Source organism: Gymnoscopelus microlampas (assembly GCF_963454915.1).
Source record: "Gymnoscopelus microlampas genome assembly, chromosome: 21".
NCBI classification, from domain to species: Eukaryota; Metazoa; Chordata; class Actinopteri; order Myctophiformes; family Myctophidae; genus Gymnoscopelus; species Gymnoscopelus microlampas.
The window spans coordinates 45,456,052-45,476,112 of record NC_139958.1 but is presented as its reverse complement, the minus strand read 5'-3'; the positions used below and the strand labels follow the sequence as shown (position 1 = coordinate 45,476,112).

Genomic DNA, 20,061 nt, shown 5'->3' with positions numbered 1-20,061 from the left:
AGTGTATGATTGAGAATGCACCCTCCATTTCAACATTTCTAAATTGATCATCAGTATAGTACTGGCAATTGTTATTTATGTTATTATAAAAAATATTTTCCGGGTCTAAATCATAGCCCATCTCATATGGTTTATGATCAGTGTGTTCAAAGTTTTTGAAATTATAATGTTCATACTGTTGACTATTTGTACTGCTTAAATACACATTGGCACCATCAACAAGTTCATCGTCATCAACGTCCATGTACGGGAACTGAGGATTCTCATACCGTCATTGGTGGAAGTACAGGTGCTCAAGTATAGGTACTTTATGTAAGTTGACCCTGTCAATATACCCTTGCCTACATGAATACATGATCCAGGGAGTAAGATCCACTGGTCAGGTAGTGCCAGCATTGCACTTTGTTCCCCAAATTGGCAAAAAGGCAAAAAAATAGCAAAGAAAATAGCAATGTCCAATCCATAACATGCAGTGCTCGTCCATACAAAATGTTATGAGTCCAAGCCAATAGAGAGATAGGACAAAGAGTCCTCGCATCATGCAAGTCAGTAACAGGAATCATGCAATGTTTATCATAATTAATAATACAAAAAAACATTTCGACTAAGCAGCCAAGGAGGACAGCCATGCAATGTCTTTCAAAAAATAATAGAAAGTAATAAATACTAAATAATCCAGTTCCACTTTGCAAGCCAAAAAAGAAAAGAAAAAGGGAGCCATGCGATGTCTATAATAAATAAAGTGCAAAAAAAGTCCAAAAAATGCAGTACCTGCTGTCCATGCAGAAAAAAACACGCAAAAGAAAAAAGAACAAAAATCAAGGCAAAGGAGAAGGCCATTTAGAAAAGTTAGCATGCAGGAGAGAGAGTAAATACATAAAAGTATAGTATTCATAATGCTCCGTGCCAATTTTCTTCCATGCAAAAAGGGAAAAAATAAAAATAAATCCTGCATCCAGCAAAAACAGGTTCTCAATATTAGCATGCAGAAAAAAACATTCCAAGCGTAGATTAGGCGGAGAAAAAAGGAAAAAAAGTAATGATCCATAATGGTCTTAACCTCGGTCCCAGCCTCACTCATCTGCGAAAAGAAGAGCCTGGTCACGACCTAAAGCATCGAGTGTCTAGGAAGTCCGAGTGGACAGGATTTCCGTTTCCCCCGGAAACTATATTTTTTGACCAATCACAACACTCGTTTCATTCACGGAGAATGTTAAAAGATTTGTAAAGCATCAACGTCATTTCCTTGGGCGGTACTTCCGCCAAATTCAACCGTTTCCGGTTGTCAACTTCCTAGACAACCAACATCCCAGGTCTTGCCCATGGTGTAATGGTCTAGGAATGTTCATTCATCAGGGGTGTACATAGCCAGCCAGTTAAAGCACTTCATTTGTATTGGTCAAGTTCCTTGACGTCTCTTACCGTTACAACTTTAGCTTCTTCTGGTGTTTCCCCGTTCAGTTTTATCATCACTCTGCAGTTTCTGGTCCAGGTAGATTTTATCTTGTTTTGTTTCCTCAGGAAGCGGGCCTCTCTTGCAATCTCTGCATTTTTTTTTTGTTAGATGCTCGTTTATATACACTTCGGTCCCCTTCAGTTTCTTCCCCTGCTTCATAAGATCTGCTTTGTGTTTTCTGTTCCCAAAGCGAACAATGATTGCAGGTTTAGCGTTTCGATCCTTCCGCGGTAGTGTGACAAGCCACGATGTTGTTTGGGTCAACCTTGATATCTTTGGTGTCGAAAAACTGGATTACTTGGTCTTCCAGCGTCTGTTGATCCTCGACCGGTGCGTCCTCACCGACGGATCCGCTCAAAGCTGCAGCTCTGGCGTATGATCCTCGTATATTGTTCCACATCATTTATCCTTTGTTCCAGCTCGTCGATTCTTTTGTCCCTCTCTTTGACTGCGGTCTTCAGTGTTCTGATATCATTCATCATCTCGGTCATTGTAGCTACTTGCTTCACGACTTTGCTCACCTCTTCCGTCAGCAAGTTGAGAGAGTTCTTGATTTCCTCAATATCGTCCTCCATCGTCCTCTGTGTTTGCAGAGTGTTTTTCTTTGGTGGCATTTTGTCTTTTTGTTAGACTTCGTAGTTAGTTAAAAGTTTAGTTTAGTTTTCATTCATTCATTCTGTCTGTCTGTCTGTCTGTCTGTCTGTCTGTCTGTCTGTCTGCCTGCCTGCCTGCCTGCCTGTCTGTCTGTCTGTCTGTCTGTCTGTCTGCCCGTCTGCCCGTCTGCCCGTCTGTCCGTCTCTCCGTCCGTCTGCCTGTCTGTCTGCCTGTCTGCCTGTCTGTCTGTCTGCCTGTCTGTCTGCCTGTCTGCCTGTCTGTCTGTCTGCCTGCCTGCCTGCCTGCCTGCCTGCCTGCCTGCCTGTCTGTCTGTCTGTCTGCCTGTCTGTCTGCCTGCCTGTCTGCCTGTCTCTTTGTAGCGTGTGTGTGTGTGTGTGTGTGTGTGTGTGTGTGTGTGTGTGTGTGTGTGTGTGTGTGTGTGTGTGTGTGTGTGTGTGTGTGTGTGTGTGTGTTTTAGAAGTCAGAGCAGGACATTAAACCATTATAATTACAACTAGTTTGTAGCTTTGTTGCAGATTAAACTTCTTCATAGATTTCATAGATAATTTCGTAGACTTATGAAATATATATTAACCAAATGAATTAATTGTATATATATATAATTATTATTTTTGTATTTTGTATACTTGTCCAAAGGAACTGAAAATAAAACTGAACTGAAAAGCTCACAACGCGTTATGAGCTTATATCTGAGTTAATGTAAAAAATGTAAATAAATAAAGTTCCTATCACACAAATATGTAGTAACTCTGAGGACCCCCTAAGGGGTCCTGGACCCCCTGTTGAAAACCCATGCTATAGGGAAAGGGCTTAATGTGACTTTTTGGGGTATGATGTACAGGGGTACTCAACAGGCGGACCGCGGGGCACCTCTCTGTAGCCTGGCTCCAGCCCGTGAATCGCTAGCCACGTCCATTAAAAAAATATGTTCAGGCGATTCTGGTCTGGTGACGCTCTCATAGGAGGTCTCAGCCTCGGTTGAAAATCTGATCGACGAATCGGGATCGGGATAATCCAGTATGAACCAATCGCCAAAAAGTCTTTGAAAAAAAAAACTTTGGCCACGCCCCCATCTCAGCAATCGGCTGCATTGAGAGGGCTTTCAGACTGAATAATGGAGTGAAACGAAATGAAAATTCAGGCTGAGTGTCAGGCTAACCTCTCTGTGGACCCTGGGAAAATTATATATATATTTTTTTTTAAATAACTATAACCCTAACCTACCCCTAACCCTAAAACCGAAATAAAGTAACAAAAAACGGGGGGAAAAGTACCCGAATCTGCGGAAAAAAAATCGACCCTAGCCTTATTCAAAAATGTATTTGTGGACCTTCAAGATTTGTTGTTGAGGACCCCTGATCTATGACATAACTAGAAGATTATAATAGAACACTGTTATACAATGTTTGTAGCTACATACCAGTATAAAATAATAGATAGTCTACTGTTTAAAAAAGAAAAAATATGTTAGTTTTTTTCAGCTTCAATGTGCATGATGTCACTCATATCTTGTTCACATGTATTCATCATTTCCTGTTTCCTGATGTATTTCATTGACTGTAACGTTGACAGGTTTAATAAAGACCTAAAGATGAGTCAGTGGGTGGAGAGAGAGGAGGAGGGATCTGACAGACCAGAGTCTCCAACATCCAGCTGTGTGTCTATGAAGAGTGACCGGTCTAAAGGAAAACCTCCTGAACCTGGACCTTCACATACACAGTATGTGAATCAGATATTATACACCCTGGTCTCTGGTAAACACTGTTATAGATGTTATAGAGCTCTGCCCCCCCCCCCCCCCCCCCCCCCGGCATGTGTTTTTGATCACACTGAATGAGCTTGTAGATTACATGTCGGTTTCCACGTGTCATCATAATTTTTATTATTTCATTATTATTAAATATGAAGTAATGTAATTTATACACAACTAACTTGACTCTCCTAACCCTAACCCTAACCCTAACCCTTTGTCTGTTTTTCAGGACAAAACGACCAGCAAAACCAACCACTGATGATGAAGACTGGGACTGTAGACGCTGTGGGACCATGAACACTGCTGAGGATTTAAGATGCAGAGACTCATCCTGCTATATGACAAAGATCATATCCACAAGGTAACGTTGACTCTCTGTCTCTTTTGTTTGTTGTCTCCGCCAGGCCGAAAGGCATGGCGAGAGAGTATGTTTTCTACCCCATCCGTCCGTCCGTCCGTCCGTCCGTCCGTGTGTCCGTGTGTCCATCTGTCTGCGAGCGACTAATCTCCGGCACCGTTGTCTTGATCACAGTGAAACTGTGCACACACACTCCCTGGATGCCAATTCAGAACCTCTGCCCCAAATTTTCCTCATGGGCCTTTTATAGCGCCACCAGGAGGCCGATTTGTGCAAAACATATTTTTTGACAGTACAGTATCTCTATAGTCATTAAACAAAACTGGTCTTTCAAGATTTCTCATATTCCATCCTGATTGGCTAAAAATGTCTTCCAAAGTTTGCAGGTATGCTCCGTTTTGAACAAAATGCCTGAAATCATGAACACAGCATGCAATTTCCGTGAAATTTTGCACGCACATTTCCATTAGGCCGAGGAATAACTACCATTTTCATTTTTTCAAATCAGCCTCATGGTGGCGCTATAACAGGCCGATTTGTGTTTTTACCTATAACTGCACCGATCTGTGTAAAACTTTGTATGCACACTCCCTAGAGGTCAAGGAAAAACCTTTAACCTGCATTTTATAGTGCCACCAGGAGGCCGACTTATGTAAAACACATTCTTTTATACTACTCCTTCCAATTGTATCCAAATTTCACGCAAATCGGTACAGATGATCTCTATAGTCATGTGATCATGACAGATGTGTTTGATTTTTCATATTCCATACTGATTGGCTAAGATTGACATCTAAAGTTTGCATTATTGGCTTGTTTTGAACAAAATTCCGCAAATCATGAACGCATTGTCCGATTGCGTTCAAACTTTGCACGGACATTCACACTATGTTGAGGAACAAATGCCACCCATTTAACATTGGCCTGTTATAGCGCCACCAGCAGGTCTAGTTTAGCGATTTTTTTTTTTAACAAAATGCCTTAAATGATGAATGCAGTCAGTGTCCGATTGTCGTGTAAGGCCTAAGAAGAAATGTCACCCTTTTCACATTGGCCTATTATAGCGCCACCAGGAGGCCACAATAGCCTACCTGACCTGTGCTCCGAGGAGCACTTTTTCTAGTTTGTTTTATTTCTTTCTTAATTTTTTTTGGTGAACACTTCTCTGATTATCAGCTGCATGTCTATGAACAGAGACAGACACAATTAATGAATTAATGTTTGAATTATTTAAGATGATGATGATCATGATGATGATGATGATGAGAGGAGGAGGAAGAGGATGATGATGATGATAGGAGGAGGAACAGGCGGAGGAAGATGATGATAGGAGGATGACGATTATGATGATGGTTTTATGTCTTTATAAAAGATGTTTAAAGCTGATCAGAGATCTGTACACCAAACCTTTGATCTTTAAAATGTTGGTTGATTGTATTTGTCAATATTTATATGTTTACACAACAATTACTACTATTATTACCTGTAGTGGGAAAAGTACTCAGATTTGTTTAATTTGACTAAAGTAGCAATACCACAAGTATTTATTCAAAATGTTACTTGAGTAAAAGTACAAAAGTATTGATGTCAAAATATACTATATAATTGAAACAAATGATTAGTTGTAGATCTGCCATTTTCTGCTTGCGTGCATACGTGTATAATCATTTTTAGTTTTAATTATAATAATTAGTGTGGGAGGAGGGGTCTAGTTTACAGTGTGAAGGGCTCCCGCATTAAAAAGAACCTGTCATGTTTCCACCTGTATAGATATATCATATAATACTATGTCATATCATAATAATAACGTGTTCCTCATTGTTTCTCCTTCCTCTTTCTATGTCTCGTTGTCTTTTCTATCATTGTCTTTCTCTCAGCTGGGACTCCATCACAGCCCTCCCTCTTTCTGCAGCAGACATGAGGACGTCTTGGCATAAAGACCTCATACAGAGCTACCGTGACTTCCATCTCTGCTCTCTGTGAGTGTTCATCACACAGAAAGCAGAACCAATACAATGTGTTCTCACCATCTTCTAGACCCCAGACCAGCTGAACTATTATCACTTATTATGATGAGTTTAATCTGATGTCTGACTTTGACTCTTTCATTCTCTGTGTGCAGTGTATGGTACATGTCAGCAGTGTACCCAGCTGAGGACATTAAAGACCTGGTGACTGAGGCTCAGAACATAGAGAGGAACATATATGAGTCAGCTAACAGCTATGTAAGAACCTAATATTCTCTCCATGACATTTATTTACATGTTCTAATGAATACATGAACTACAATGTAGTGTGTAAGATTTAATTGTTCATCATTCAGTGACATAAAAAAAACTAAACAATAGACAAAAATGTGGGATGCCAGGTAACCACACAAACCCTAGCGTCCTTATTCTGAGGTGAACATTCGACGAAAATAGTTGATCTACAAGCTTACAATGAATTTTATATCGGCTATTTTAGGCAAACAGATTTGGTTTTGAGAGAATAAAGCCTCTGGCCTAGTACAGAGCCCTGGGGGACCCCGTTAAGCTATGTATAAAGGGTTAATTATCGTTGTTGTCGGGCAGAAACCTTGTATCTCCACGTTTCACCCCCTTCACCCCCCCCCCCATAACTTAATGCCCCATCTCATCATAGAAGAGTGTCACTCAAAAGTAGTGGAAATAGCAGATCTACAAGCTCACAATGCCTCACTATGCGACACGTTGTGGACTTTATTGTTTAACTTTATTAATAATACAAACCCTATATACTTAAATTCAACGGGGTTCCTCAGGGGTCTATTCTTAGCACTTTACAGTTTCTCTAAAGATCTAAACGCTATTTTGAGCTTGTAGATCTGCTATTTCCACTGCATGTTTTCCCCAGAATAGGGAAGCTAGGGTTCATGAGGTTAACAGGGTTCTGCTTACATTAGACTGTACATTCGACTGTGTTAGACCGGGAACGCATCTGTGTCAATATTGATTTCTTTGGCTATTCAAAAATAGCAGATATACAAGCTCACAGCGCGGCACTGAGTGAGCTTGTAGATCTGCTATTTTTTTAAATCAAGAAGATTTGTGCAAATCTTTGAAAACATATTTTTGAAATAGCAGATCTACAAGTCCATAGCGCAGCACTCAGTGCCGCGCTATGAGCTTGTAGATCTGCTATTTTTGAATAGCCCAATGATTCTAAAGTGACACAGAAGCGTTCCCTGTCTTAATGGGTTAAGGCAGAAACTGGTGGTAGGTGGAGATTAATAGTGTGGGTGTGATCATTTTGGTGGGGGGGTCTTTTTAACAGAGCAGATATAATGTCCTGTATTCTGGTACATTTTAACAGGGAGTTTGATACTTTAACAGGCTTTACTAACGTGGGAACATTATGGGTAAATGTTTTATTTCAATCATCAACAAGCTAAACAGAGACATTATATGATGACTGAAGCAATTAAAGAGCCATCTTAATAATAACCACTCATTAATATATTTTTATGATTGCATGCAATTAACTAGAATATATCACTTAGGTATCAAATGGAGTATAATGTGTATACTGTATGTGGGAATGACTGGAGTGTATTCAGTCATAATAAATATAGTGGCAGTGTAACAGCCTGTGTAGAGATGATGACTCTTACTCTCCTATTGGTCATATGGTTCACCTTGACTGATGTTTTGCACCATATGTTTCCTATTCAATATTCACGATGATTTCCATAAAAGTCTGATAGCTATAAAGTCAAGGCAGACTGCACAAATTATTCTAAATGGTCAAATCCCTTTAATCACTCACCTCAGCAATATACCTCTCACTCTCTCTCTCATGTTAGCTTGTAGAACAGATCTACAAGCTAACAACACGTCGTAAGATTTGTTCTTTTTGCGCATGCATGCATCCAAAGGTCCCTCCCCCTTTTAACTGCCTGCTCTTGGCAGCGCAGCATGACACACAGAGGAGTTCTAAATAATTAGACGTCTGTCAAACTCAGTTAATAAAAACTAACGTTAAAAACTTGACTGGACAGAGAAGATTCCAGGGTACACCGTGACCCGACAGCTAACATTTTGATGTGTAGAGCAGTGTTTGTCAACCCTGGCAATCAGACCTTTTTTGGGCTGTGAGTCTAGGTGTGCCGAATGAAAAAGAAAGAAATCAACCCCCTTCCCCCCGAGAACAATAGATACGTCATGGGCTTCTGCTGCCTTAAGCCATTGCCTATCGTCCGTCGCGGACACACATCCAGTGAATCGACCCTCGCACATATAAAATGCATTTTCTTCACGGGGCCATCACCTGTACTCGCTTGGCTCACCCACTTTTCAGGGGTGAAAGTGGGTCGGAAAGGCCGATACGGCGGACCCGAACGTCGTACCTGCGAAGAGGGGCTGTCCTGTCCCTAAAGCCCATGTTATAACCTGCCATGATGAATGTCCAACAATAAAACACTACACAAGTGTTAGTTTTCTCATAAAGTGCTTCTAAATCACTCAAAGTAATCCGTGTAGTTTGTGGTGTTTAATTACTCTTCCACGGAGAGAATCTCTTGCAACTTCAAGCCACGTGCCGTCGATATATAACCGGATAACTCGCCCCCAAAACACGCTCGCCCCCATTTCTTTTCGCGGACCAGCGGTTCTTGTATTCCTGTATTTGTTTGACTGAGGATAAGGTTAGAAATAAGTTTACGGTTAGCCATACTATTAGTTTTACTGAGGTTACATTTAGGAATAAGGTTAGGTTTAGGCATAGTTTAATGAGGTTACGTTTAGGAATACCAGGTGAATATCACCGGATTTCCCCCGGGGTGACTGTTTTGGGGCGAGAGTTTTGGTGTTCGCCTGTAGTGGGCAACAGCGCATGTGTCCACAATAATGCTATCAGGATCAGATTTTATATATATATATATATATATATATATATATATATATATATATATATATATATATATATATATATGTATGTACACACACATATATACACACATATATACTGTATATCCAGGTGTGCCCTGGGATCTTTTAGCTATGCCAGGTGTGCCTTGGCACCGGTTGACAAACCCTGGTGTAGAGCACAGAACATTAGTTAATTTTAAAGGGGAAACACCAGGGAGCTAACCTTTCAAAAGTAATGACGCATATCTCTCAAACACCCCCTAAGGATGTCCAAATTATTTTTTATAAAAAATAAAATAAAGACATTGGCACATTTAAAGTTATAAAGTTATAAACAGAGTTTCTCGATTGCACAACTTCCGAGACGTCACTCATATGAGTGGAACATTTTCTGCAGCTGGAATGACTATAGGCCTACATAGTAGCAATGATACTGTATCAGCAATCATATACAAAATGTTTATGATTGTAGCTGTAGCCTAGCCCACTAGTATGCATAAATAATATAAATCAATATAGGGGGGAAAAATGTATGTTTACTGTATGTGGACACTGGGCATCATAAGAGACATGCCATTAGCGTTTGTGAAGGATCTTATAACTTTTGAGATTTAATTCCAGTGGAAAATAATGATAAATATAAATAATAAATACAACATCATAATTGTATTGTGATTCTATTTGTGTAATAATTCCTATAATAAAGGAAAAAAATAACTGTTTTAATTACACAACAGTGTTTGCTATACACTCTCAATCTTTTTGCAGTATTCTCAAATGTTTTTGCAGTATTCACAGGGAAACAGAGCTAGCATTTGTGTGTACTGTCTTGGGGGCGTGTCTTGACTCGCAACCAGGCTGTTCAAGCGGGCCACGGTGGATCAACACGCCCCAAGATGAGCGGTCATGATACATTGATAATTGATAAGCTGGTTGGGTATAACCTGTGGGTACAACCAGAGAGGTGACTGGGTCTATGGTTATGGGCGTTTATTTTTTCTTATTTTCTTTTTTTCCCTCTTGATTTTTGGGTTCTGTCTGGCTGTAACAAACAATGAAGCTACATTAGATTAATAGTAGACAGGTAGACTAGCTATGTATTTTAAATGGAATTGAGAGTTAGAATAAAAATATTTATGCTCTGTGGGACCGGGGGTGTCAAGACCCGCAGTGGTGTAAAGTACATTTACTCAAGTACTGTACTTAATTACAAGTTTGAGGTATTTTTTACTTTACTGAAGTATTTTCAATTTCCAGTACTTTTACTTCTACTCTACTACATCTCAGAGGCAAATATTGTACTTTTACTCCACTACAATTATTTGAAAGGTTTAGTTACTAGTTACTAGTTGTAGATTTTGATTATTACAAAATATACATTAACCACTTCAGCCCTATATACATTTCAACCATTTGAAAATAGCAGATCTACTGTACAAGCCCACAGTGTGCTTGTAGATCTGCTATTTTCAAAAGATTTTTATATATTTTATACATTTGAAAATGTGTGAAATGGGACATTCTGCATAATGAGTACTTTCTACTTTTGGTACTTTAAGTACATTTAACATTTATCATTCAGTGACATAAAAAAAATAAACAATAAAAGAAATGTTTTAAAATGTAAACAAATTTGTCAAAAATAGAGATGCCAGGTAACCACATGAACCCTACCATCCTTATTCTGAGTTGAACATTCGACGGAAATAGACGATCTACAAGCTCACAATGAATCACAATGCAACCCATTGTGAGCTTTTATATCAGCTATTTTAGGCAAACAGATTTGGTGTTGAGAGAATAAAGCATCGGACCTAGTACAGAGCCCTGGGAGACCCCGGTCAACTATGTATAAAGGGTTAAAGTGGTTATCGTTGTTGTCGGGCAGAAACCTCATATCTCCATGTTTAAAAGTATTGTATTTATTTTTTCATACATTAATGCCCTGCCTATTTCATCATACAAGAGAGACCCAAAAGTAGGGAAAATAGCAGACATACAAGCTCACATGATGTGAAATGTTGTGAGCTTGTAGATCAGATTCATTAACCATTTAAACCCTATATACTTAAATTGAATGGGGTTAGGTCCCTCAGGGGTCTATTCTTGGTCCCTTATCTTTTCCCCTCTACACTAAATCTTCACTGAAACTTGAAGATCTACAAGCTCAGTGTGAGCTTGTAGATCTGCTATTTTCACAGAATAGGGAAGCTACTTACATTAAACTGTTCACTTATACCCAGTGATGGAAGAATTACTCACATTTTTTTTACTTGAGTAAAAGAACAAAAGTATTGTAATAAAAATATACTTAAGGAACAGTCTGTTAACATCTGGATGGAATTGACTCTCATTGTCTGTTGATGTGTGAAATACAGGAGGAATACTGTGAACTGGTGAGAGAGAAGTTGTCTGAGCTGATGGAGAAGAAGCTGATGAGGATGGGTACTGGGTACGGAATTTTAATACTTCTACTCCAGTACGGTGTGATTATTTGATAGCTTTAGTTACTAGTTACTTTGCAGACTTACATTAATTATTTGTGACCCTCCCTATTTGAAGGACAGTCTTTTCGTAGGTATTGACATCAATACTAAATTAAAATGACTTTTCAAAATTAATCACACTTTATGTCTTAAATACTGTAGCTCCCAACATGTCATAATGTGACACGTGAGCTTGTACATCTGCTATTTTTGATCTAAAACGTTTTATGGTAAATTCCACCTTGTTAGACATCCTTTAGGAGGAGGATTTCATTTAATTGGTTTTCTTTGATTTCATTATTATTAATTATATTTTGTCCTTGGTTGGTGGTGGGGGGCTACCACACGCACACGCACACGCGCACGCGCACACACACACACACACACACACACACACACACACACACACACACACACACACACACACACACACACACACACACACACTCTCTCCGTTAGGTCATATTTCCACATGTACTGTACAGTTTCATATGTTATAGAATATGATATGAAGTGGTTAGTGAGCCCGCCTAGGGAGCCAGAGGCCCTGGTTGCCCCAGGTTCGATTCCAGGCCAGGCCAGCATGTGTCGATGAAATGAAGGGGTTAAGAGCAAGACTCTTAACCCCTAATTGCTCACAGGTTCTCATTGGAAACAAGACCGCAAGGACTTTCATGAACAACCTGTTAAAAGGAATTATCCTTATCCTCCTCTTTCTATGTCCCTGTTGTCTTTTCTATCATTGTATTTCTCTCAGCTCCATCACAGCCCTCCCTATCTCTGCAGCAGACATGAGGAAGTCTTGGCATGAAGGCATCACACAGATTTACCGTGACTACCATGTCCGCTTGCTGTGAGTGTTCATCAGACAGAAAGCAGAACCAATACAATGTGTTCTCACCATCTTCTAGACCCCAGACCAGCTGAACTATTATCAGTTATTGAATGGTGAGGTGAATCTGATGTCTGACTTTGTCTCTTTCATTCTCAGTGTGTTGGTGAGCAGTGTAGAGGACATGTCAACAGGAGACCCGGCTGAGGACATAAAGGACCTGGTGACTGATGATCAGAACATAGAGAGGAACAGTTATGAGTCAGCTAACAGTCAGGTAAGAACCTAATATTCTCTCCATGACATTTATTTACATGTTCTAATGAATACATGAACTACAACGTAGCGTGTAAGATGTATTTGTTCATCCTTCAGTGACTTAAAACTTAACAATAAACAAAATGTGTCTAAAATAGGGATGCCAGGTAACCACATGAACCCTAGCGTCCTTATTAGCAGCTTTAGTGCTTTGTAATAACAGGTTTTATGTGATCACGTGATTGGATCACGAGATTTTTCCACTTCTATGTGGTCTAGATGGATGATATTTTGTGACGATGTGCCTGAGGGGATAATCTAACGTAGACCATTAAAAAGACCATAGCCCGTAGGCTACGGGATCGGCGCTTTATGGTTGGATTTATCGGCCCGTAGCACTACGGGCCTGGCGGTCAATGTGTTAAACAGAAAATGCATTTTCAGTGCTCTCTCCTGATTGGCTCAAATGTTGTCACCTACCTGAAAATGTACTATATTCTGTTTACTAAAGAGCTGGAGAGACCCCTGTGACCGAAGAAACGCTCTGTAGCAATGATTACTATCAAATATAGTACTTTAACCTTTTAACAAAAAATTAAAAAAACATTTAAAAAAATATCACTTACCCTACCTTTAAGGAACAGTGTGTTAACATTTGATGTAGCTTCATTCTGTCATTGTCATTTGATGTGTACAATACAGGCGGAATACTTTAAACTGATTAACGAGAAGAGGTCTGAGCTGAGGAAGAAGAGTCAGATGAAGATGGGTAAGGTTCTACACACACACACACACACACACACACACACACACACACACACACACACACACACACACACACACACACACACACACACACACACACACACACACACACACACACACTATAACCCTATATACTTTATTGACTGGGTTCCCCCAGGGGTCTGTACTTGGTCCCCTCCTTTTTCCCCTTCTACACCACATCTCTTAGCTGATCCACAAGCTCACAAGCCGACACGTTGTCAGCTTGTACATCGGCTATTTTCACAGAATATTCACATATTTTCACATAATGTTCATCTATTATGAACTGTCCAGAATAGTGAGTCTAGGGTTGATGTCGTTGAACTAACATGTTCACACTGTGTCCATTTAACTCTTACTTCATACTGGAGGGGTAGGGGCCACCTCCAAGTATGATGTAAGAACAAAATGGCCGCTGTGTGAATGTGGTTAATTGAGTGATGTGTGTGATATTAAGTGATATTTATGTACAGTCATAAAACAATGTATCAAACCTCATGTCTTCTATACTCATCATGTGTAATGAATGTTTGTTTGTTGTTCTTCTGTAGAGAAGAAACAGTCTAGTCAGATGGAGATGAAGTCCATGGATCAGACATCAACACCTCCCCTTCCTCCTGGTGACAAGGTTATTATAGTTTTGCTAATCTGGGAACCCATTCGGTAAAAAAAGGAGGGAAACATATTCTGGGGGCACCACCTCCTTATTAGCGTAGAAACAGGAACTCGGCTTGGCTCCTTTCTTACTCCACCTCCTCCCGGGTGCTTCTGTGTTTATTCCATCTAACAACAATATTACATGCTTAAGACAGTGGTGCTGCTGTTAGCAGAATCTTAGTGCTGCTGTTAGAAGAAAGAGTCTTGAGAGATTATTGTTTTGCTATAGTTTACATACATGTATGTTTATTTGTTTTAAAGCCTTTAAAGTTTTATTGTAGTGTTGTATTAGTTCAAGTGTTTTAGTCTTTTTATATATATTTTTTTATATATATATATATATAATATGGAATATTTGTCAGAGGCAAATCCATCTTTCTCTCTTTTCTCCCTCTCTTTCTCTCCATCCATCCATCCATCATCCATCACGGGTGAAGAAGCAGGAAGAGCCGGAGGAGGAGGAGGGGGGAGCAGAGGGAGGGAGCAAGAGGGTCGAAGGTCAACCTGATGTGAAGATGGAGGATAAACCAGAGGTGAGATCATTATTAACCCAGAGGTTCTCAACTCAAATGAATGTAATGAACTATCTGGTAGGATGTAAAACCAGCAGAGCCCATAAAGCAGAGTCTCTATAGTCATACTAAGGAGAGAGAAGCTCTAGTGTCAGTAAAGGCCTGGCTCTTTGTGTCATTCAACTTCATTCAACTCTCAGTCCAGATATATGTAACCGGTGTAACTATTTCTCTGCATTGTGTTGAATGGGTGGACCCAGGAATCTCTTTGGAGACAAACTCTGTTTATTCTGACTCAGAATTGCATAAAAACACGTCTCTGGGTTAGTTTGGCTTTAGTGCATGGACTCCTCTCTAAACGAAGTTAAACAAACACATTATATTGTTATTTTGTTATACATACATGTACAGGGAAGATAACAAAAGACACACACCTCATTCCAATATGGAAATAACAAAGGGAATAGGGGGGGTGTGGCAGGACATTTGTACGGGAGACAGACAAGGAGCTGTGACCACCAATGCATGTATTATAATACACACTGACTGTAACTCCCTCCAAGCACAGACAGACACAAGTGGTTTCCTTGCTACTGATTTATTGAAGGTAACTTCAATCCCTCCAATCCACCGTGAAAACTATAAACAATAAACATAAAATGTTTACAAATGTTACATTAACATAAGATGGCGTCATGCACAGCATGTAAAATAGACATTTTACCAAAGTAAAATACAGACAGTTCAAACAAACCTCGTTGGCTGCATGCTACACAAAGGAAGTACTCTTCAGTCTTCAGGTCCTTACTTATAACCCTTTCTTATGACTTTAGACAGTCTCTTGTGACCAACACAAACGGAGACTCTGCACCTTGCTGCTTGCTGCCACTTAATTAGTTAATGCAAAAGTCCTGTGTGAACCCCATTTCACGTGCGAGCAGACCAAACGAGACACAGAATAGGACTTTGACACTTCAAAATAAAAGCATTACTGCAACTTGACTCAAAAGACATGAAATAATGTATAAATGTGGCTTGAATAACTTCTTAATTATGAACTTGGACTTTAGAGAAATAAAACAAATTATTATATAACTTATAAACGAAGACAGCAGTTACACTGACCACTAATGCATGTAGACACACACCAACCATGTAGAACAAACACATGTAGAAGCACCTATTTGTAATTTTGTGTAATTATATACTAACTGAACGTTATTTATAATTGACACTGTCATGAGTTCATGTTCAGTGGAAGGAGAGGAGAGACGGGACAGCAGATCCTTCTGTAGTTTAACAGTGATAAAGAAGCAGTGATCAAGGGTTTGTGGCTGAACAGGTCCATTTTACGTGCTTCTGTTCTCTACATCCATAGCAGACAGACCAGGGGTGTTGGTCTTGTTTCTGTCTTCTTGGTACCTCTCCTGACTGGCAGCAGGAGAATGAAAACAACCACTGTACTTATAGCTCATTGGCATGAGCAGTCGAAGCCTGATTGTTGAGCTATAGCTTAGGTGTGCTCCGTTCTGCATATTGTATGATTGATTGTCGGACAGGTGAACATGCTACCCAATATGGTTGCATAAAGGCTTTGTCGGGGCAACCCCTCTTGGACAATACATGAGAATGCACAATAACTGTGTTGAGACAATAAACACAAGCCTGCGTTTCTAAGCTTCCTTTTCTCTCCTCATCCTGGCAGACAGCTGTTCCTTGATTTCACCCTGAAGTAGCCTATAGGCCGGTCAGAACTCTGAGCTAACACTGTATGAGGCACAATCCTCATATTTGAACTTACTTGATCTCTGAGCTACAGTATGCAGCTGAATCTGTTGGTAACTACAACATGTAGAGTTGTTGTTATTAGGAATGAAAACAAAGATGCACCACCGGAAGAGGAGGGCTGAGGGAGATTGAACGGACCGACATCCGGTCTCTACACAGGGAATTGGGCGGTGCCCACAGAGGCACATTCAAAGGAAATGGGTTCCCAGATTGGAACATACTTGACCATAGCCTGGTTCCAGACGAATCTGCCTTTGCAAAATTGCATGGCACTTTAGCCCTCGGCAGATTAGGTCTGGCCCCCCTCAATAGAGATTTCATTTCTCTCCCTCCGAAGTCGTGAGGGACCAATCAGGGCCCAGTATCCAAATGTGGGCGTGCTTATCACCTTATTTGGAGCAATGACGTACAAGGAAGCACTGCTCTGATTGGTTCGTACAAGGAAGCACTGCTCTGATTGGTTTAGGTCTAACCAATAGAGTCCGTTTGGATCTTTTTGTAACCGCTCCTTGGAAAAAAAATCTATCGTTGATAGGGACCAGACTAATATCTACACAGTGTGTCGTGTGATATTGTCTGGCCACGCGAGGCTAACTTGACCAATAAATGTTCTGAACAAGGTGAAAACTACTGTGAGTGGTTATTAATGCTCATCTGTGTGGCTTTGTGTAGGCTAAGTGCCATCTACTGTCCCTTAACTCCACCACAATAAAAACATGAAAAGAACAGCTTAAAATCCAAGGTTGTAAAAGAAGACACAATCTAAACAAGCAACATATAAATATATCTGTAGGATAACATATATTTCCATAAAGCATGTGTGGTGTTGTGTTATGGCACAGTTACTGGCAAGGAATGTTATTACATCGGCAAAGAGTCAGTTGGCAAGGACTGACCTTTACATTTTTAAGAACTGGCATTGTAGAAAAGTCTTGGGTTCATTTTTGTTTAATTAATTAAATCCTTGATTTGATTTTCCCTTTCTCTATTCTATTCTATTCTATTCTATTTAGGGAACTATTCCTTTGCATTGTGAGATGGAAGACCATCCTGTTACAAAGTCACAGTCCTCTCTACATCCCTCTCTGGAGCCTCGTTCTCACAGCTTACCCTCACTGAGCCAAATTCCATGTTTAGAGAACAAGACAAGTTTCAGAGCAAAGCGGTCCCACAGCGTAAATGATGTTACACTACTGGACAAAACCCAGAAAATTACACCTGATATCATTGTTGTAGAAAACAAGGAAAGCTACAGGTTCCACTGCACCCAAGCAGGACTGTTCCAATGCAACGTGACCGACCTGGTGTTTAAGATGAAGACAGAGGGTGATGTGACTTACAGGACAGTCCACTGGGACCGAAGGCTTCTAGCCCAGCTTGGCACGAAGAGGCCTGCAGGACCACTGTTTGACATCAAAGGTTCTCAGGGGTCTGTGTGTCAGTTGCGCTTTCCACATTGTGAGATCCTCTCCATGGGTGGAGGCAAATCCTTGTCTGTTCTCCATGTGATAGATGATGATAGCTTTGAGTTGATCAAACCCCATTTGATCACAGAAACTCATGTTATCATAGATGTAACTGGATTATCTTTATTTAGTACCATCATCGAGAAGGTATCATATATGATGTTCGGGCCCAGTCCTGTCCAGGCATTGGTGTCACTGTTTTATACACCACCAATTGATGATGATCCAAGTTCAATCCTTAAAGTATTGTTGCTACCTGGGAATGTTGTGCAGCATGAAGTGATGAACGAAAGGAGGAAGATAAATGGAGAAGAGATTCACATTGAAGTGCCTCCTTGTAAACTAATCCCAAAGCAAGAATACACCCTCTCCACTTCCCCTCAAGATGATTCCATCATAGTTCTACCAAATAAGGCAGCATTTGAAGTTGATGCATTATCCTACCACAATTACAGGCCAACATTTATCATTAATTTAGAACAAGGTTTTAGCCATGTTCGGCTGCTTCTAAGCAACAGTAAAACCCCCGTCTGTGAATGGGAAGGTTATGTGAAACTATCAGCTGCTGCTTTGAGAAAACAACAAGTTCAGCACACACTGAGACGAACTTTTCCAGAAGAAGGTGATAATCAGAGAAGAATATGATAACGCCAATGTCAAGCAAGTGACACAGGAAAAGGCACGTTTTGTCATCGATGCAGTGAGGAACAAAGGAACTGCTGCAAGTTCAAGCATGATATTGTTTCTCTGTGAAATCGACCCATTCCTCTCTAAACATCTTGGGTTGATGTAAAACTGTACCGATGTACTTAAGTTGGACACACTGAAGTTGGATTATATTTAACTGCTATCTTCTTTATGACATGATCATCCAGAGCAACTTCATAGTAAACAAGCAATGACAGGTGCAATGCCTTGCTCAAGGACACTTCAACAGGATGCCTGGCTACGGCATGGACACACATTGACTGTTTCTGAGATTAAACACAGGATGTTTCGACCACGACCTCAGGACAAAAAGATTTGACAAATGCCTTTAAAATGTTTTAACTCATGAAGTGGAATCATGTGTCTGACTTCTGTTTATTCAGACACCTGATGAAGGTCATGGACAATGTTAAGTGGAGTGTGGGAACACATACTGTTTATAGACCTTATTCCTGGCCACGCCCACTGTCTCCTCTCTAATATAGCGAGGTGGGAGGTAGGGAGCCCCATGTCAAGGGGTTTCCTGCATTACCTGCTGTTGAAATATGTATATACAAATGTAAATACATTAGCCTATGGGCCTTAACAAGAGATAAGACCCCCCCACACACACACAATGGGGTTTTGAGCGTTGTATGTTTGGGCAACGCATGCAGATGGGGAGTTTATTAACAGAGACCTTTTTTTTAAACCAAAGTCTCCACAGGACCTTTCAGATGATCATGGATTCTATTTTATTATGGAAGCTTGGACTTTGCAGAGATGGGCAGCTTTTTGATGCTCAAGGAAAACAGACTGTTGGGTTTCTATTACAACTACAGTATTGTCGACCAGAATTCTAAGACCATAGTTTCTCCTGGATGCAATATATTTCATCCTGGACCCCTGGAATCCTCTATATAGATTATTATAGAGTATACTACAAAGTATTTTAGAATTTAGGAATGAAATTGTTTATGCTATTTCAAAAGTTCCTGTAATCAATTATTCTGTATTTTCAAGTAAAACCTATATTTGTTCTTTATCAAGACTCTACTTTCCTTCTTTTCTATTCAGCCCTTGATGTGTGTAAATGTGAACGGTGGTGATTAAATCAATTTACTCAATGTACTGTACAGCTAAGTTGTAAATTTAACTTAAATTGTTATTCAAACGGGTTTCAGAAAACTGTTAGGATATAGAAGACATTTATAGAATCGGCCTCAGGTCTTACCGGGAAAGAATGTGTGTCATCTTTAGATTTTGGAGACTTTGGAAATTAAAAAATCACACCCTGTGTGAAGGTAGCGGCGCCTTTGATACATTTTGTCATCGATATGTGTTTATAATGTGTTTATAGCCAGGTGTCACGTGAAGCTTGACCAATCACTTTGTTGACGTGTCTGACCAATCAGAGCGTTGACGTGTCTGACCAATCAGAGCGTTGACATGTCTGACCAATCAGAGCGTTGACGTGTCTGACCAATTAGAGCGTTGACGTGTCTGACCAATCAGAGCATT

At 40.1% G+C, this 20,061-nt stretch overlaps 1 protein-coding gene across 4 annotated transcripts; it reads left to right on the top strand.

Annotated features, from left to right (window-relative positions):
- Window positions 1-3,656: 3,656 nt before the first annotated feature.
- LOC311037675 (uncharacterized protein) lies at window positions 3,657-19,657 on the top strand. Of its 4 annotated transcripts, none has more exons than XM_084046928.1 (11): window positions 3,657-3,790; window positions 4,054-4,185; window positions 6,060-6,161; window positions 6,305-6,407; window positions 11,447-11,520; window positions 12,312-12,407; window positions 12,561-12,663; window positions 13,347-13,413; window positions 13,982-14,058; window positions 14,525-14,620; window positions 17,401-19,657. In XM_084046928.1, exons 1-11 carry the CDS (start codon window positions 3,663-3,665, stop codon window positions 18,496-18,498), a joined length of 2,076 nt encoding a protein of 691 aa, XP_083903054.1. In that variant the 5' UTR covers window positions 3,657-3,662; the 3' UTR covers window positions 18,499-19,657. The 4 variants fall into 4 exon arrangements, with proteins under 4 accessions (XP_083903054.1, XP_083903052.1, XP_083903051.1 ...); XM_084046926.1 differs by having other exon boundaries at window positions 12,546-12,663; window positions 14,528-14,620; XM_084046925.1 differs by having other exon boundaries at window positions 12,546-12,663.
- Window positions 19,658-20,061: the final 404 nt, after the last annotated feature.

Excerpts from the sequence above, each read along its gene's own strand:
- LOC311037675 (XM_084046925.1), top strand. The coding sequence starts at position 3,663 with ATGAGTCAGTGGGTGGAGAGAGAGGAGGAGGGATCTGACAGACCAGAG. Across the intron at positions 6,408-11,446 it reads ATGAGTCAGCTAACAGCTAT|GAGGAATACTGTGAACTGGT; the intron begins GTAAGAACCTAA and ends TGTGAAATACAG. Across the intron at positions 14,059-14,524 it reads CCCTTCCTCCTGGTGACAAG|AAGCAGGAAGAGCCGGAGGA; the intron begins GTTATTATAGTT and ends TCACGGGTGAAG.